Here is a 16,135-nt window from a genome sequence, read left to right as displayed (position 1 = left end):
AAGAATTAACAGGGATTGTGATTCAAAGCCGGATAAGAGGAACATTGACGGTAGAAGAGTTAGTACACAGGGTTCAATAATAGACCAGAAAATCACTGATGGTGGAATACAGAGACCCAGATTTGAGGTCAAGGTAGGAGGCATCAGGAGGTTTTTTTTTTAATGTTTATTAATTTTGAGAGAAAGAGAGCATGATCCAGGAAGGGGCAGAGAGAGGGGGACAGAGGATCCGAAGCGGGCTCTGTGCTGACAGCAGCAAGCTTGATGTGGAGTTCAAACTCATGAACTGGAGATCACAACCTGAGCTGAAGTCGGATGTCCATGTAAGAATTCAGATCAAAGGAGGTCTTAACGGAATAAAAGTTTACAGAGTCTGGATTTGAGGTCAGACCAGAGATGCCTTGATGGTTCTAGAATTCAAAAAGTCAGAGAAAAAAAAACAATGACAGGGGTTATTAATCAGAGGCCAAGATTCAAGGTTGGACCAAAGAATAGTCAGCAGAATTTCAGTTCTAAATTAAGACCAGGGGGTACTGACAGCAGAAGAGTTTGCAGACGCTCAGGTTCAATGTCAGAACAGAATGGAAGTGATAATGAAATAGTTAACAGGCACCTGGCCTGTGGTCTGCCCAGAGAGGGTTGATGCTACAAGCATTATCAGTGTCCTAGGTTCAAGGTCAATTAAAGGAATAGTTGTAGAAGAATAGTAAATAGAGGCCAAGGATGGAGGTGAAGTCACAGGGGTACAGACTGTGGAATCGTTTATTGAGGTCAAGTCAGAGGAGCATTGAGTGTGGAAAAGTTAATAGGCTCAGGTTTCAGACCTGAGGTGCAGTGATAATGAGTTAACTGAAGCCTGGATTCAAGGGAAAGGAGTTATTGATAGTAGAATTCTAAATAGAGTCCCAGACTAGAGTTTATTTTTTATTTAAAAAAATTTTTTTAATGTTTTATTTATTTTGGATACAGAGAGAGACAGAGCATGAGAGGGGGAGGGGCAGAGAGAGAAGGAGACACAGAACCGGAAGCAGGCTCCAGGCTCTGAGTTAGCTGTCAGCACAGAGCCTGACGTGGGGCTTGAACCCACAAACCGTGAGATCTGACCTGAGCCAAAGTCGGAGGCTTAACCTACTGAGCCACCCAGGCGCCCCCCAGGCTAGAGTTTAGACCTCTGCAGCACTGATAGTGGAAGAGTTAAAAAGACTTGAGTTTGAAAAACTTAAAAAACATCAAAACTAGAGGTGTTGATGGTGCCAGCATTAGCAGAAGACCAGGTCTGAGGGTAGAACAGGTGGATACCGAATGTGGTAAAATTAGAAGTACCTGGGTTGGGGTGCCCGGCTGGCTCAATCAGTAGAGTATGCAACTCTTGATCTTGGGGTTGTGAGTTTGAGCCCCATGTTGGGTATAGAGATTACATAAAAATAAAATCTTAAGTGGGGCCTGGATAGCTCAGTCGGTTAAGCGTCTGACTTCAGCTCAGGTTATGATCTTGTGGCTCATGGGTTTGAGCCCCATGTCGGACTCTGTGCTGACAGCTCAGAGCCTGGAGCCTGCTTCAGATTGTGTCTCCATCTCTCTCTGCCCTTCCCCCACTCATTCTCATGCTCATGCTCTCTCCCTCTGTCTCTCTCAACGTTGAATAGACATTAAAAAATCAAATAAAATCATAAAGCAAATAAAATAAAATCTTTTTTAAAAATGCCTGGGTTTGAGGTCACACCGGCAAGGCATTGGTGGAGGAAATGTTGAGAGGCCCAGGGGCACCTGGGTGGCTCATTCAGTTAGGCGTGCATGGACTCTGGATTTCAGCTCCGGTCATGATCTCATGGTTCATGAATTTGAGCCCTGTGTCAGGCTCTGCACTGACAGCATGGAGCCTGCTTGGGATTCTCTCTCTCTCTCTGTCTCTGCCCCCCTCTCTCTCCCTCAAAATAAATAAATAAACTTTAAAAAAGAGATGCCCAGATTTGAGTTTAGACTAAAGAGACAGTGATGGTAGAATAGTTAGTTAGCAGAGGCCTGGGCTGAAGCTTGGACCACGCAGGTTAATCACACAACTGTCAATACAAGAACAGATTGGAATTGACGCCATAAGAGCACGAATGGTAAAATAATTAACAGAGGCCCAGATTCAAGGTCATGATTGAGGGTCCTCAGCTTGGAATGAAGCAAAAGGGCAGTGTTCACAAAGTAAGAGAATCCAAAATTTAAGGTCAGATCAAAAGACAATGGCTGGTGGAATATTACACAGAGGCCCTGGTTTGAGATTTGATCAGTGGTACACTGATGAGGTAGTAATTAACAAGGCTCCCCTTGAAGCTCAAACTAGAGAGGCTTTTGATGAAGTAAACACACAAATTCAAAGACAAAGGGCAAATCACAGTTAATGGAGGCCTGGATTTGAGGCAAGACTAAAGTAGCACTGATGGTGGAATGGTTCCAGATCTGATGTCAAACAGGGGGCACAGTGATGGGCAAGTTAAAAGAGGCCGAAATTTAACCAATAGGATTACTTTTTTTTATCTGCTCATCACTTATTTCCTCTTAAGTTGTAAGTCAAGAAAATGTATCATGAGGGGGTGCCTGGGTGGCTCAGTCGGTTAAGCATCTGTGTTTCAGGTCACGACTGTGGTTTGTGAATTTGGGACCCTCATCAAGCTCTCTGCTGTCAGTGCAGAGCCCATTTCAGTTTAACATTTTTAAAATTTATTACTAAGAGACAGAGCACAAGCAAAGGAAGGGCAGAAAGAGGGAGACACAGAATTTGAAGCAGGCTCCAAGCTCTGAGCTGTCAGCACAGAGCCCAAAATGGGTCTTGAACTCACAAACTGCGAGATCATGACCTGAGCTGAAGTCAGACACTGACAGAGCCACCCAGGCATCCTAGCACAGAGCCCACTTCAGATCCACTGTCTCCCTCTCTCTTTGCACCCCCCTTGGCTTGATGGCTTGAACTCTTTCTCTCAAAAAATAAACATTTTTTAAAAAGGTATCATTAATGTTAATTTAAAGCAGAATGTTGGGGCACCTGGTTGGCTCAGTCACATGTAACTCTTGATCTTGGGGTCATGAGTTCAAGATCTATGTTGGGCATAGAGGTTACTTTAAAAAATAAAAAAATTAAAAATTAAAAAATAAAATAGAAGGTCAATTCTGCCACCTGAAAATTTCACAAGAAGGAACCCACCCAAATCATGTTTAACAATATCAATGGTTAGCCATCTTGAATCCAAACTCACTAAGCAACATGAAGAATGTGAAGGAGGGTGCCTGGGTGGCTCAGTTGGTTAAACATCCAACTTCAGCTGAGGTCATGCACTCATGGTTTGTGAGTTCAAGCCCTGCATCAGGTTCTCTGCTGTTAGCACCAAGCCTGCTGTGGATCCTCTGTCCCCCTCTCTCTCTGACCCCCCACCCCCACCTGTGCTCTAAAATAAATACACTTAAAACAGGTGTGAGGTAACATTTCATTGTAGTTTTTAAAAAATGTGAAGAAACAAAGAAGGTGCTAGAGACAAATGAGGTTTCCCCAAGTGATCTTGCCCACCCACTGACTTCGGTTGAAGCCGAACATCTTTTCGGTTTTGCACAGTGTGCAGAGTTAACACAGCAGGCCTGAACCTCCCAGCAAACCATGGGGTCTGGGTGGTCTTGGGGACATCCGACACAGGTACACAAACTTCATCATTAACAGTCCAACTCTCTGATGTCCCTACCTCATCACCATTTATCTTAAGGTCAGATGGGATAACCACACTGTCAAATAACGGTGTCTTGACTACACAGGTTACTATTCCTCTTTCAAGGTTGCTACTGTTAGTTAGAGTGCCTGTCGCTCTGTGGACTGACCCTGAGGTCTCAAGATGGTGGCCACAGTTCCCACAGACATACTTGGGTGTGGCAGCCTTTGCAGCCGAAGGGAGCAGCTGGAGAAAGACCCCCCCCCAACTCCTTGACATTTCCGGCAACTTTGACATTTCCAGGTGACTCAGGTCATTGACCAGGGCTTTTGGTTCTCTAGCCCCCCCCCTGTTTATACACCAGGCTTTCTCTCCTCGGTCAGGCCAGGGCTCCCCTCAAATTTGAACACTTTACAGACTTTCAGCTGTTTCAGGCCTTGAATTTGGGCCCTGGGTAGACATGGAAGGAGCTTGGGGTGGTCTGGAGTTCCTCTGGGGATACAGAGAATCTCTGTCCCCACCCTCCTCCAGAAGGAGCCACTAGCTCAGCCTGTGTGTGGGGAACAGGCTTGGGGGTCTGGGGGAGCTGGGAGCCTCAGCCTTTCCGGGGAGGCAGCAGAGCCCTGCAGGTCTGAAACCCCTGTGGTAGAAGCCAACATTTCCCATCTGAACTCTCCACTGCCACTACTGTGGCACAAGGCCTCGTCACTGCTCACCTCGGCTACTGCAGGGCCGCTGGACTGGTCTCCCTGCTTCCACCCTTGCTGCCATCTCCAAATCTGTTCTCTTCACAGCACCCAGCGGGGTCTGCTTACAAGCAAATTGGAGCGTGTGCCTCCCCTGCTCAATCCAGTCACTCACCTCTAACTCAGAAAAAGCCTAAGTCCAGGTACCTTGGTTGCTCAGTAGGTTAAGCGTCCAACTTGGGCTCAGGTCATGATCTCACAGTTCAGGAGTTCGAGCCCCACATTGGGCTCTGTGCGGTCAGCTCAGAGCCTGGAGCCTGCTTCAGATTCTCTGTGCCTCCTCTGTCTGTCCCTCCCCTCCCTCAAAAATAAACATTAAAAAAAGAAAGGAAGAAAAAACCCAAGTCCTCACTGTGGTCATAAAGCCTCATCTCTTACCACATTCTGGTCCAGCCACACCAGCCTCTTCAGTGATCCTGCTGGCACATTCCAGCCTCAGTGCCTTTGCATTGCCTTTTTCTCTCTGCCTAGGATGTTCTCTCCCACACACCATGGCTCCCTCTCACTTTATTCAGGTCTGTAAATCTCACTGCCTTCCCTTATCATGGCACCAAAAAGAGCACAATTTCCCAGTCCGGTGCCTCGGCCTCCTGTCCTCACTTTATTTTCCCTCACAGCCCTGATCCTGAGCTGACCTGGGATAGATTCTTGTCTATTATCTACCTGCACTAGAACGCAAGCCCCACAAAGGCAGGGATTTCTGTCTGTTGAGGTTACAGCTACACCCCCAGGGCCTCCAACAGTTCCCGGAGCATGGTGGGTGCTCAATGTCTGTCTACTGCAGGACCGTATAGGACACTTACAGGGGCGCCTATGGCACGGTAGGCATTCAATAAATGGTTGCTAAGTGAATGAAGAAATCAGTGCACAAATGTGGAAGTGAACCCCTTTCCAACTTGGGTCCTTCAGATGCCCTTTGGCCCGATCCTACCCCAGCAGACCTGGGAGCCAGCCGTCGGCACAACCACAGAACTTTATTTACAAACACGACGCAGGAGGTGGGCAGGGAGGTGGACATGGCAGGGCTGGAAGGCACCTACTTCTGCTCCCGCCTCCAGACGATGACCATGCCGCTGGCGTCACTGGAAGCCAGCAGGCTCTCATCACAGTTGAAGCTGACGTCCAGCACAGGTGCGCTGTGGCCCTGCAGCTTGTTGACGGCGGCCTTGGCTGCTCGCTCCACGTCAAAGAAGTGCACGCACATGTCCTCGCTGCCCGTCACTGCCCAGACAAGAGGGAGAGGCCCTCGGGAGACATTGCGGGAGGAAGCGAGGTGCCCCCGGTGTGAAGCCCTGGTGTGCTGTGGGGAGGTCTGGGAGGGACTGTCCCTAGACAGGGGTCACCTGGCTGTTTTAGACCTGCGTCCAGAGTGTGAGGTCGCTGAGCTGTTTGAAGGTGGGGGGGTGCTGTGCCTCATGCTGTGAGGTTTCTAGGCTGTTTGTGGGTCTTTGTTCTAAGTGGGAGGCTGCTGGGATAGGGGAGTCCTTGAGGCCCAAAAGTCTGGGCACCTAGGGGTTGTGATGTCTGAGCCAGATCAGCGGCAGCCCTGGTCCCGGCCCCTCCCTGGCCCCCCATACGCCCTGACCCTGGGGAACTCACCCACACAGGCCCCCTGGCGGAAGGACATGAGGGGGCAGAAGATGCTGCGTACGGGGTGCGAGCTCTGCTCGATGGGGAAGCTTCTCTTCAGCTGCAGGGTCCCCTCATTGTCCACCACCCTGAGGGGAGGGTTAGATCAGATTGGGTGTGGATGACGATGCACGGTGGGGAGGGGGGCCCATCTGTGCCCCTCCCCCGCGCCTGGGCTCTTCTTAAGGTTCATGCAATCCAGTTTTGAGACGACCGCCTACCTACCTACCTACGAAGCATGGGCTGCTCTGTGAACTCATGACAGTTTGCAAACTTCCTGTTGGTGTATACAGGGAGCCTCTGCGGTATATAGTTCACTAGTTTCTGTTTCTAGGGGTTTCTAAGAGATCTCGGTGTCAAGACGAGCACAAAGAGAGGAAGGGGCTGACCAGACTAGACACCCCTGTGCTAAACAATACGACAAGGCCATTCAAAAGAATGAACCAACAGCACTGTGGGTGACTTGGGGGCATTTCCACAGCATCATCTGGTAAGAAAAGCGAGACGTGGAAAAGAATGTAGGAGCCCGCTCCTGTAAAACAATGACCCTCCCCCGGAAATGTGTGGGTGGGCGTGCACATCCAGGATTACAGGGAAGAGAACGAAATCTGGGAAGGTACTCTGGAATTGTTAATGGCCTCTACCACAGCAAGGGCCAGGCTGAGGTGGCAGGAAGAAGGAGGGGGGAAGGGAGAGGAAGAGGGAAATAGCCAAAAACTTGGGAGTATACCTAAATTAAGAACTGTAGGGGCGCCTGGGTGGCTCCGTCACTTAAGCATCCAACTTGTGGTCAGTTCAGGTCATGATCTCACAGTTTGTGAGTTTGAGCCCTGCGTCATGGTCTGCGCTGAGAGTGCGGAGCCTGCTTAGGATTCTCTCTCCCCCTCTCTCTCTGCCCGTACCCTGCTTGCACCCTCGCTCTCTCAAAAATAAATAAGTAAACACAAAAATAACTATAAATATGCATATGTGTGAGAATTTTTTTAAGAATAGAAAAATAAGGAGCGCCTGGGTGGCTCAGTCGGTTGAGCATTTGGCTTCGGCTCAGGTCATGATCTCACGGTTCGTGGGTTCGAGCCCTGCATCGGGCTCTGTGCTGACGGCTAGCTCAGAGCCTGGAGCCTGCTTCAGATTCTGTATCTCCCTCTCTCTCTGACCCTCCCCTGCTTGCGCATTATCTCTCTGTCTCTCAAAAAATAAATTAAAAAACGTAAAAAAATAAAAAAAAAAAGAAAAAGAAAACAGTATACTAAATGTATCCTGTCCAACAGTGGTGTTTGGGCCTCGCTGGACAGCGCTTGGAGAACTTCTCAATGTACCACTGCCTGGTCCACCCCAGAGCTTCTATAATCACTCGCCTGGAGTGTGGCCTCGCCATGACTTTGTGAAGCCCTTCAGGTCATTCCAGCATGCAGCTCAAACTGTGGACTGCATTTGGGTAACACGTCATACATGAGCAGCGATAGTAAACTCCTCCCCTCAAAAAAAAGAAAATAAAAAAAGACAGGGCGCCTGGGTGGTTCAGTTGGTTAAGCATCTGACTTCGGCTCAGGTCATGATCTCAGGGTTCATGGGTTTGACAGTGAGGAACCTGTGTGGGACTGTGTCTCTCTCTGCTTCTCTCTCTCTCTCAAAATAAATAAATAAACTTAAAAAAAAAAAAGAAAAAAAGAAAACAAAAGGAAGGAACAGAACAGACCTCTGCTCTCAGGGGGCCCCAGTCTATTTTACACCTCACGTTGGTCATCTGTAAGATGAACAGGACGACAGTACCTTCCTCCAGGGCTGTTGTGGATGAAACGAAGCAGTGCATATGAGGCACTCCAACAGGGCCTGGTGCCGGCAACTGCCGTCTAAGTGCTAGCTACTTCTGGTGTTACTACTATCATCGCTATAGTCCTTATCGTAAGGGGACCGGACTTCCCCACTCAATGCACTTAACCTGATGGAGGAGACAGGCTCTCAGGCCCTACAGGGTCTCCTCTGGCGCCAAGATGGTGCTCCCGTCCCTGTCTGACGGAGGCGGCGGGCCCAGCAACTCCAGGCAGCGCAGACAGGGAAGACCCACCTATAGAGCAGCAGCTTGTTGAGGCAGGCGTTGATGAGCAGCGAAGGGTCCCGGGCCTCGCGGCTGACCCAGGAGCGGGCTGAGATGCTTGTCACAGGGCTACCCTCGTGCACCACCAGACGCTTGGCTTTGGTCAGTTTCCCTGCAACAGCAGAGGGAGGGGAGGCAAAAGTGAGGGCGAGGGCCATGCGCTGGGCCAAGGGAGAGCGCGAATACCCGGATGCGGGCCTGGGGGCCTGCCTACCTGTGGCCATGTCGAAGAGGAAGGAGAAAACACTGCCACGGTCATCTCCCGCCCAGAGCAGCCGGCCAGGGGCATCAAAGGACAGAGCGAGAACTCGGCCCGTCAGCTTGCTGGAGCCACCCTTCACTTTCTTGCCCGTGGAGATATTCATGACATGCACGTTGTGCTTGGCGTTCCCCACCTGTGGGTGAGACCCGCACGCCGTCATCCTGTTCTCAGCCAGTCCCTCCTCAAGTCTGACCGTAATGGAGCTGCTGCAGATGGGATCGGCTACTTCCTACCAGACTCTCACCCCAGTGGGGCTGTGGCGGGTAGACTAGAAGGCAACCTAGGCCTGTGATCCTTCAGAGCTGGCCCCTCTTGCAATCTAACCAGGACAGACAGCTGCTCCTGGGACTAAGGGGGGTCTCAGACCCATAATGCTGCCCCTGAGCCAGCACCCCCTGTGATAGGCAAACCACGGGGCATCCTAGGCTGGTAATAATAGCTGGTCTACTTCCTACCTGGTCCTTGCCAGACACTTGCCCACACCGGGGCTGGTGCTACAGCAGAAAGGATCCTAAGGCACAAGCTTGCTTGGCCAGTCCCCTCTATGCCCCTCAGGGCCAGGCCAGATTTTTACTTCTTGCCCCGCCCTCTGACTCTCCATCTTGGGGCTGGACCACAGTGGAGCTGACGCTGAGAAGAGACTAGCTTTCCAACTAGTCATGCTGCTCCCTGCCAGCAGCCCTTGCACTTGGAAAATAGCAGCACTGCTTTTGATGGGACAGAAAGGCCTACCAGAGCTGGGACTCGGTGTTCTGACCAGTCCCCCCTGGAGTCTATCACAGCAAGGCCACCCCAGGCCAAGAACCACATCCTCGTTCTGACCCATTTCCCTTGCAGTCTGACTACAGAGGGACTGTGGTGATGGACTGGAGGGGACTGCCCCACCACGCCCCTCAGACAGACTCCCTGGGACAGCCCTCCCGGCCCAGCCCCCCCACCCTCAGTGAGTGGGCACCCTGGGGCCTGACCACAGTGAGGTTGTTGTTGACAGGCTGGAAGGTGCAGCAGAGCAATTCGGCGCCATCAGGGTCAGGAATCTCCCGGATGCAGCGGCCATCCTCAGAGGCCCAGATGCGCATGGTGGCATCAAGCGAGGTGGACACGAGGATGTCATTGGAGAGGGACCAGGCGAAGTCAGAGACACCGCGGGTGTGGCCCCGCAGTACATGGAGCACGGTGGGTGGGGCGGGCACCAGCTGGCACAGGGAGATGCTGCCGTCGAGGGAGCAGCAGGCCAGGCGGTGCCGGTCGTCATTGGCGAAGCGTACTCTTGGGACTGCAATGTCAATGAGCCGTTCGTGGGACTCAGCACGTGCACCAGGCACTTTCATTTACGCAAGGCTCTGCCATGTGGGCGGGGGACCAGGACCCACCTTGCCAAATACAACAGATTCAGCAAAGGGCTTTCCTTGGCTGGGGAAGGGAGTTAGAACCCCAGAAGTCCCTTTGCCAAAAGCTCCCTAAACCTTAGTATGCATTTTACAATTACCAAGATCTTGGCACTTTGCAAAACCCGTGTGGCCCTTTGCAAGGGGATTTCTCTGTAACAAAGGCTCTGAAATCTTCCAAGCAACTCACGACCCCAGAAGCCTTCTGCAAAGTCTTCTTTTAGCTGCTGAGTCCTTTTACAGTAGATAAAGTACCTGAGATTTTGCAGGGTGCTTTACTTTGCAGAGAGCTTTTAGGTTCACACACAAAAAAAATAAAATAAAATAAGATTTTATTTTAAAAAATGGGTGGAGGAGAGGGGAAAATGGATGATGGGCCTTGAGGAGGGCACTTGTTGGGATGATCACTGGATGTTGTATGTAAGCAATGAATCACCGGAATCTATTCCCGAAACCAAGAGCACATCGTATACCCTGTGTGTTAGCCAACTTGACGATAAATTATATATTAAAAAAAAGTAATTTCTGAACCCAAGGTGAAACTCGAACCCATAACCCCCAGATCAAGAGTCGCATGCTTCACCAACTTAGCTAGCCAGGCACCCCCGCTAAAAGTTTTATGGATCGAAATTCCTCCTTTGGAGGTGGGCCGGGGACTTTGCATTCCAGAAAAGGATGCACTGAGTAGTTGTCATAGTTTGGGCAAATGAGTGGTGACAAGACCCGCTACCGGTTGGCTTACCTGCCTCATCCACGTGCTGGTCAAAAACATGGTACATGCCCGCAAACGCGTAGTTCTCACTCAGTGATGTGTCCCCAGCCATGGCTCGACTTGCTTCTGCTGCTGATGTGGGCACCACGCTGCCAGGGGGCCTGGGCCCCAATAGGGTGGGGGATAACATGAGGTGCATGTTAGCATTCAGTCTGCTGTTGCCCCATGGCCCCTCTGCCCCTCACGAAGCCCCAGCTCCAGCTGCCCCTAGTACATACCTGTCCTCATAGACAGCACGGTTCATCTGTGCCTGCAGCTGGTAGGAGCCTCGGCTGACAGAACGGCGGTGCCCACGGGCCCCCAGGGCCCGAGGATCATCCTCAAAGTCCTGCAAGCAGAGGGTCAGTGTGGGCACATCTTGAAAAGAAGCCCCCAGGAACCTATGGGGTCTGGAGGCTTGAAAATGTGCCCAGAATCAGATCCCTTCCCAGCCTACCCACCGCCGCCACCATCGCCTGGACTACTGCGGTGGCTTCTGCACTGTTCCTCTGCTTGCCCCCTTCTCTGACTCGGCGGATACTCAATACATGTTCTGCAAAGAAAGAATGAACCCTTTCCCCTGAAAACCACTTAGTTCAGTCTCTTGCTTCATTCAAGTCTCAGCTCAACCATCACTTCCTTGGAGAAGCCTTTCCTGATCATCCCCATCAAAAATAGCCTCCCCCTGTCCCTCACACCAGTCTCATGTTATCCCCCCAAGTCTGCTTTATTTTTCCACTTTAGCACTCTTCACTATAAGCCACGTCAATTACTGACTTGTTTATCTGGTCTGGTAGGCCTATTGCACTGTTTGTCCTGGTTATTGCCCATTTATCAACTTGCTTATCTTGTTTATTGTCTGTTTACTGACTTTAGATGATCTCTTTTTGCTCTCTGCTCATCCTAAGAGCCTGGAACAGTGCCTCACACATAGCAAATGCTTGACAAGTCCTCTGAGTGAATGTATATGGAGGTGGGTGGTAGGTATGGCAGGAAGCGTGGGGAGGAGCTCACCTCCATGCGGTCAAGGGTAGTTCGGCTGCTGCGGACAATGCTGTTGCTATAGGCACGAGCACTGCCTGGCTCGGAGAGGGGCCCGTATCGCTGGCCCAGCAGCTGCCCTCGGAGCCTCAGGTACTGCCGACGCAGTGCTGGGGGGTGCCCAGCCTTGGCATTCTCCCGCAGTAGCTGGCTGCGCCGACGGATATACTGTGTCCGAAACTGTGGAAACGTTGGTGTGCGGTACGCGTTGTACCTATGATGGCAGGAGGCAGGATGGGCAGCAGGCACAGGACAGAGGGCATCAATCAGTTCAGGGGACAGGGAAAGAGAATGAGGTGCATGGCAGCGAGGGGTCAGGATGGCAAGTGGTCAGCAGTGGTGATGGGGGTTATTTTGGTGGTGTGAGGAGGGTGGGTCTACAGTAATAGAGCATGGCGATGAGGTCAGTGTGGGGGGCGATGGAGGCCGTCTGCAGCTTTGCTGGAGTTAGGATGTGGTGACTGGGTCAGTGTAGACAATAACAGGGGTCAGAGTGACACGGAGATGGGGGTTAGTGTGGGGCAACGGTGGAGGTCAGTATGGGATGGTGATGGGGTCAGACTGGGGGAGTGATGATGGTAAGAGAAGTCTGCGGGGGGGGGGGCAACGGTGGGGAACAGGATGTCACTAGCCTGAGCTCCATCACCCCCTCCCAATGACTCTGGAAGCGCAGCCTCTTGATGCATGCCCACATCTGACTACATTTTCCAAGCATGCTCTTTACGACCCTCCGGCCAACTCTTCTCTCTGCGGGCAAGCCCCCACACCTAGCTATTGCGCATGCTCACCTCCGGCATGCCCACGCAGCCGCATAAGGCAAGTTCTCCGCCCAGCCTCACTTATCGCCATTGCGCATGCACCACAGTAACTTCCGCTCCCATGGGGCTTCGACCCCACGCCTCACCTCGCGTCTACTGCTAAGACCTGCTGCCACACCGCGGCCATTCCCCGGCCTCCTCTTCTGGCCTGTCCGCCCACGGGAGCCTGCAGGACAAGGACCTGGAATGTCAGCGTTTCAAGTGAAAGGACTTAGTTCCTCCCCTTCTGCCAGACGATCGTTGCCTTAGACACTTAGTGCCTCCACGCCGGGACGTCGCGAAATACCACCCGGCAGTTAGCATGGTCATCACCCCAGCCCTGCCCTTCCCGGGCAGCTCCCGGAAGATTTCACAGCAGCGATTCAGATCTGATCCCGCCCCTCCCCGGTCGCCATAGCGACGCCCCACCCCCGGTCTAGCAATCCTTTTTGGCATTCCCCATTCATCTTGTTGCCCCCCGCCCCCCGCCTTCCCTTCTTGGGTTCAAGAGCAGGGCCCGGGATCAGAGACCACCTCCGGGGCTGCCTCCGGGTCTTGAGGCCCCCGGGGCGGCCCTGAGACCAGTGTCACCCTTTTCTTCTCTCTCTTCTCCCTCTTTCAGGCTCCAGGCAAGATGGCAGCCTCCTGCTAGGCAGAGCTGCCAAGCACAGAGCGAATGGATAGGACTCCTTCCCACGGCGTGGGAGAACCACGCAAGCGCACTGAGGGACAGTAGCTTCCGGCAGAGGGTGGAGGCTCCACCCCTCAAGTTCTGTCCATCCCTGGTCCCTAATGACACTTTTTATATACCCAAGAATAATGTACAAGGGCCAGAGAGTGCGAATTACTCACCAAAAATTAGAAATACACTTCCTTTTGAAAGTGTGGTTTAAGCTGCTTTTTAGCATCACGAGATTTGAAACAATCAAAAATAAGCACACATGCAAAGGCACCTAGGATGTTCTTCAGTTGTAAAAGTGACTGACAGGCCTCCAGACAACCCTGGGATGAGTATAGGCTGTTCTGTAGTGGGGGTTGGGGAGTGGGCTTCGATGGTCCCAGGAAACTTGGTCTGGGCCTGAGCCTCCAAAGACTGTGTGTAGGCACAACAAACTCTGGATCCCAGGAGACTATCTGAACCATCCTATTTCACTCTATCAGAAAGCTGTAACTCTTCATCATAAATCTTTTTTTTAAAGTAACCTCTATGTCCAAAGTGGGGATCAAACTCACCACCCCGAGATCGAGTCACGGGCTCTACCACTGACTGAGCCAGCCAGATGCCCCTCTAACTATTCATCTAAATATGGTCAGGATTAACATAATTAACAAAACTGAAATACATACTAGCTTCCTATTGGATCTTAACATCCATCCACTGCCACAATTCTCAAAACTTGTATTTTTTGCTTTTGCACTATTTTTTTAAATAAGAAATACAATAATCTGAACAGTTTTTTAAATGTGTTATTGTTTTATTTTTATTTTTGAGAGAGAAAGAGAGGGAGACACAGAATCTGAAGATAGGCTCCAGGCTCATGAGCTAGCAGTCAGCACAGAGCCTAATGCAGGGCTCAAACCCACAAACCGCGAGATCCTGACCTGAGTTAAAGCAGACACTCAACCAACTGAGCCACCCAGGTGCCCCTAATCTGAACAGTTTTAAAGCCACCTGACATGAGGAAACACATCCAAAACAGTATTGTCTTTTGTGTGTTCTAAAAAAATAGACCACTCTGTTTTGTATTGATATACCACTTCCCTTGTCCATGTAACTAACTTGTGGGTGTTCTTTTCAGGATGTGAATTACCCTTCTATTTGATGATTGGTAAAGCATAAACTATATCACTGCACAAACATGTAACCACTAACATTTATTGGATAATGTGCTGGACACATGGTGATTTACAACTACTAATCCTAAAAACTGAATGTTGTGAGGCCCATTACTATCCCCCCACTTTACAGATGAGGAATGCTGAAGCCCAGGGAGTTCAAGGGTGACATTTTATTGAACTAGTCTCCTATTTTTGAATAGCATTGGGTTTATTTCCAAGTTTTTTTCTTTCTATAAAGGATGCTATGTTCAATGCCTTTCACGTTTGCACCTTGATCCTCCTTGGACTGAGCCCCAACCATTCATACCAGCACTCAGGTCCCAAAGAAGAATGGTGGGGAAAAAAGCACAGGAAAGTCAGGAATGCCAGCCAGATTTACTGCCCTACTGCTGGAATTGATTTTTTGTGGTTTTTATAATATGTCAAAAAGTTTTAAAAGTTATTTTTTAAGTTTACTGGAGAGGGGGGGGAGAACTAGTGGGGGAAGGGCAGAGAGAAAATCCCAAGCAAGCTCCGCACTGTCAGTGCAGAGCCTGATGCAGGAGTTGATCTCATAAACCATGGGATCATGACCTGAGTCCAAATTAAGAGCTGGACACTTAACCAACTGAGTCACCCAGGCGCCATTCAAAAATTATTTCTAAAACTTTATCACTATAATGCTATTAAGATCTTAGAAAAAACAACCTAATGACAGTGTCGCTGTAGGAAGGAGTTAGATATTAATGCACAGAAAGTGCTCACAACATCGGTTGCGTGAACATTTGCTCATATTCTGAGAAGTACTACAGTACTTTCAGAAGGGGGTGTACACTGGCCACTGCTGTCAAGTCTGCTGACTGGGAGATGTGGTCTTTGGACAAGTCGCTCAATCCTTTCGTGAGTCAGTCTCATCATCTGAAAAAAAAAAAACACCTTGACTCATAGGGTTATTGTGAGGACTAAATGAGTTAGCTAGCGTGGACTAGCATCTGGAAAATAGAAAATACCCACTAAATGTTGACTACTCTTAGGTGTTTTAAAATTTATTCCCAGTAACAGATTCATCTGCCAGAGGTAATACTACTGCGGAAATCATGTGAATTAACAACCACAGCCACCTCTTGCATTTGTTCTGTGCTTTTATTTTTTCAATTTTTGCTTTTAAAATGTTTACACATCCTCATTGGATTAAAAGGGGGTTTTGAAAAAGCTGTGACAGAGGTGCCTGGGAGGCTCAGTCGGTTAAGGAGCCGACTTCGGCTCAGGTCATGATCTCGCAGTTCGTGGGGTCGAGCCCCACATCATGCTCTGTGCTGACAGCTCAGAGCCTGGAGCCTATTTCAGATTCTGTGTCTCTTTCTCTCTCTCCCCTGCTCATGCTGTATCTCTGTCTCTCAAAAATAAATAAACATTAAAAAAGGTTTGAAAAAGCTGGTGACAGAGCCTTTTCAGTATGCTGGGACTTATAAAGAAAGATGGATAATTTGTCTGCATGAGTGGCAGGCAGGTCCCTGGGTGGCAAAGGAGGGTCTGGGTGAGTAGGGAAAAGGAAAGGGTTACATTAGGCAGAGAAAGATGAGGTGCCTTTGGGGAGGCAAGATGCAGCTACAGGTGGGAGGCTGAGAAAATAGCAGCAGCAACGGAGTTTGGGCAAGAGGAGAAAGAGATAAATGTGTTCTGGACCTGACTGTGCCAGGTGCCATGCGTGGAGTCTCACAAACTTTCTGACAAGGTCCCAGTAAAAAGCCAGGGACAGAAATCCCCAGCCGCTACCCAGTCAGGACCCCTCTCACTCTTGAGAGCTTTGTGCTTTCCCTCAATACACTCTATGGCTCTGCTCACTCTCTGTTGCCATCCATCCACGAGATTCATCCTTCGACTCCGTGAGACAAGGACCAGAGTCCCTCCCACCCTTTTGC

The 16,135-nt window shown here is 50.3% G+C and overlaps 1 protein-coding gene across 3 annotated transcripts; it reads right to left on the bottom strand.

The window, feature by feature from the left end:
* Nucleotides 1-245: 245 nt before the first annotated feature.
* Nucleotides 246-13,094, bottom strand: WDR13 (WD repeat domain 13). 3 transcript variants are annotated; one of them, XM_029930513.1, is made up of 11 exons: nucleotides 12,930-13,094; nucleotides 12,503-12,582; nucleotides 11,572-11,812; nucleotides 10,797-10,906; nucleotides 10,549-10,679; nucleotides 9,387-9,694; nucleotides 8,371-8,551; nucleotides 8,127-8,268; nucleotides 6,029-6,147; nucleotides 5,470-5,650; nucleotides 246-410 (listed from the first exon to the last, which is right to left on the bottom strand). In XM_029930513.1, the coding sequence occupies exons 2-11, from the start codon at nucleotides 12,541-12,543 to the stop codon at nucleotides 386-388; spliced, it is 1,479 nt and encodes a 492-aa protein (XP_029786373.1). In that variant the 5' UTR covers nucleotides 12,544-12,582; nucleotides 12,930-13,094; the 3' UTR covers nucleotides 246-385. The 3 variants fall into 3 exon arrangements, with proteins under 3 accessions (XP_029786373.1, XP_029786374.1, XP_029786375.1); XM_029930514.1 differs by lacking the exon at nucleotides 12,930-13,094 and adding an exon at nucleotides 12,890-12,908; XM_029930515.1 differs by lacking the exon at nucleotides 246-410 and having other exon boundaries at nucleotides 5,385-5,650.
* Nucleotides 13,095-16,135: the final 3,041 nt, after the last annotated feature.

Source organism: Suricata suricatta, chromosome X (assembly GCF_006229205.1).
Source record: "Suricata suricatta isolate VVHF042 chromosome X, meerkat_22Aug2017_6uvM2_HiC, whole genome shotgun sequence".
Taxonomy (NCBI): domain Eukaryota; kingdom Metazoa; phylum Chordata; class Mammalia; order Carnivora; family Herpestidae; genus Suricata; species Suricata suricatta.
The sequence above is the reverse complement of the archived record's forward strand: the minus strand, read 5'-3'. Positions and strand labels throughout refer to the sequence as shown.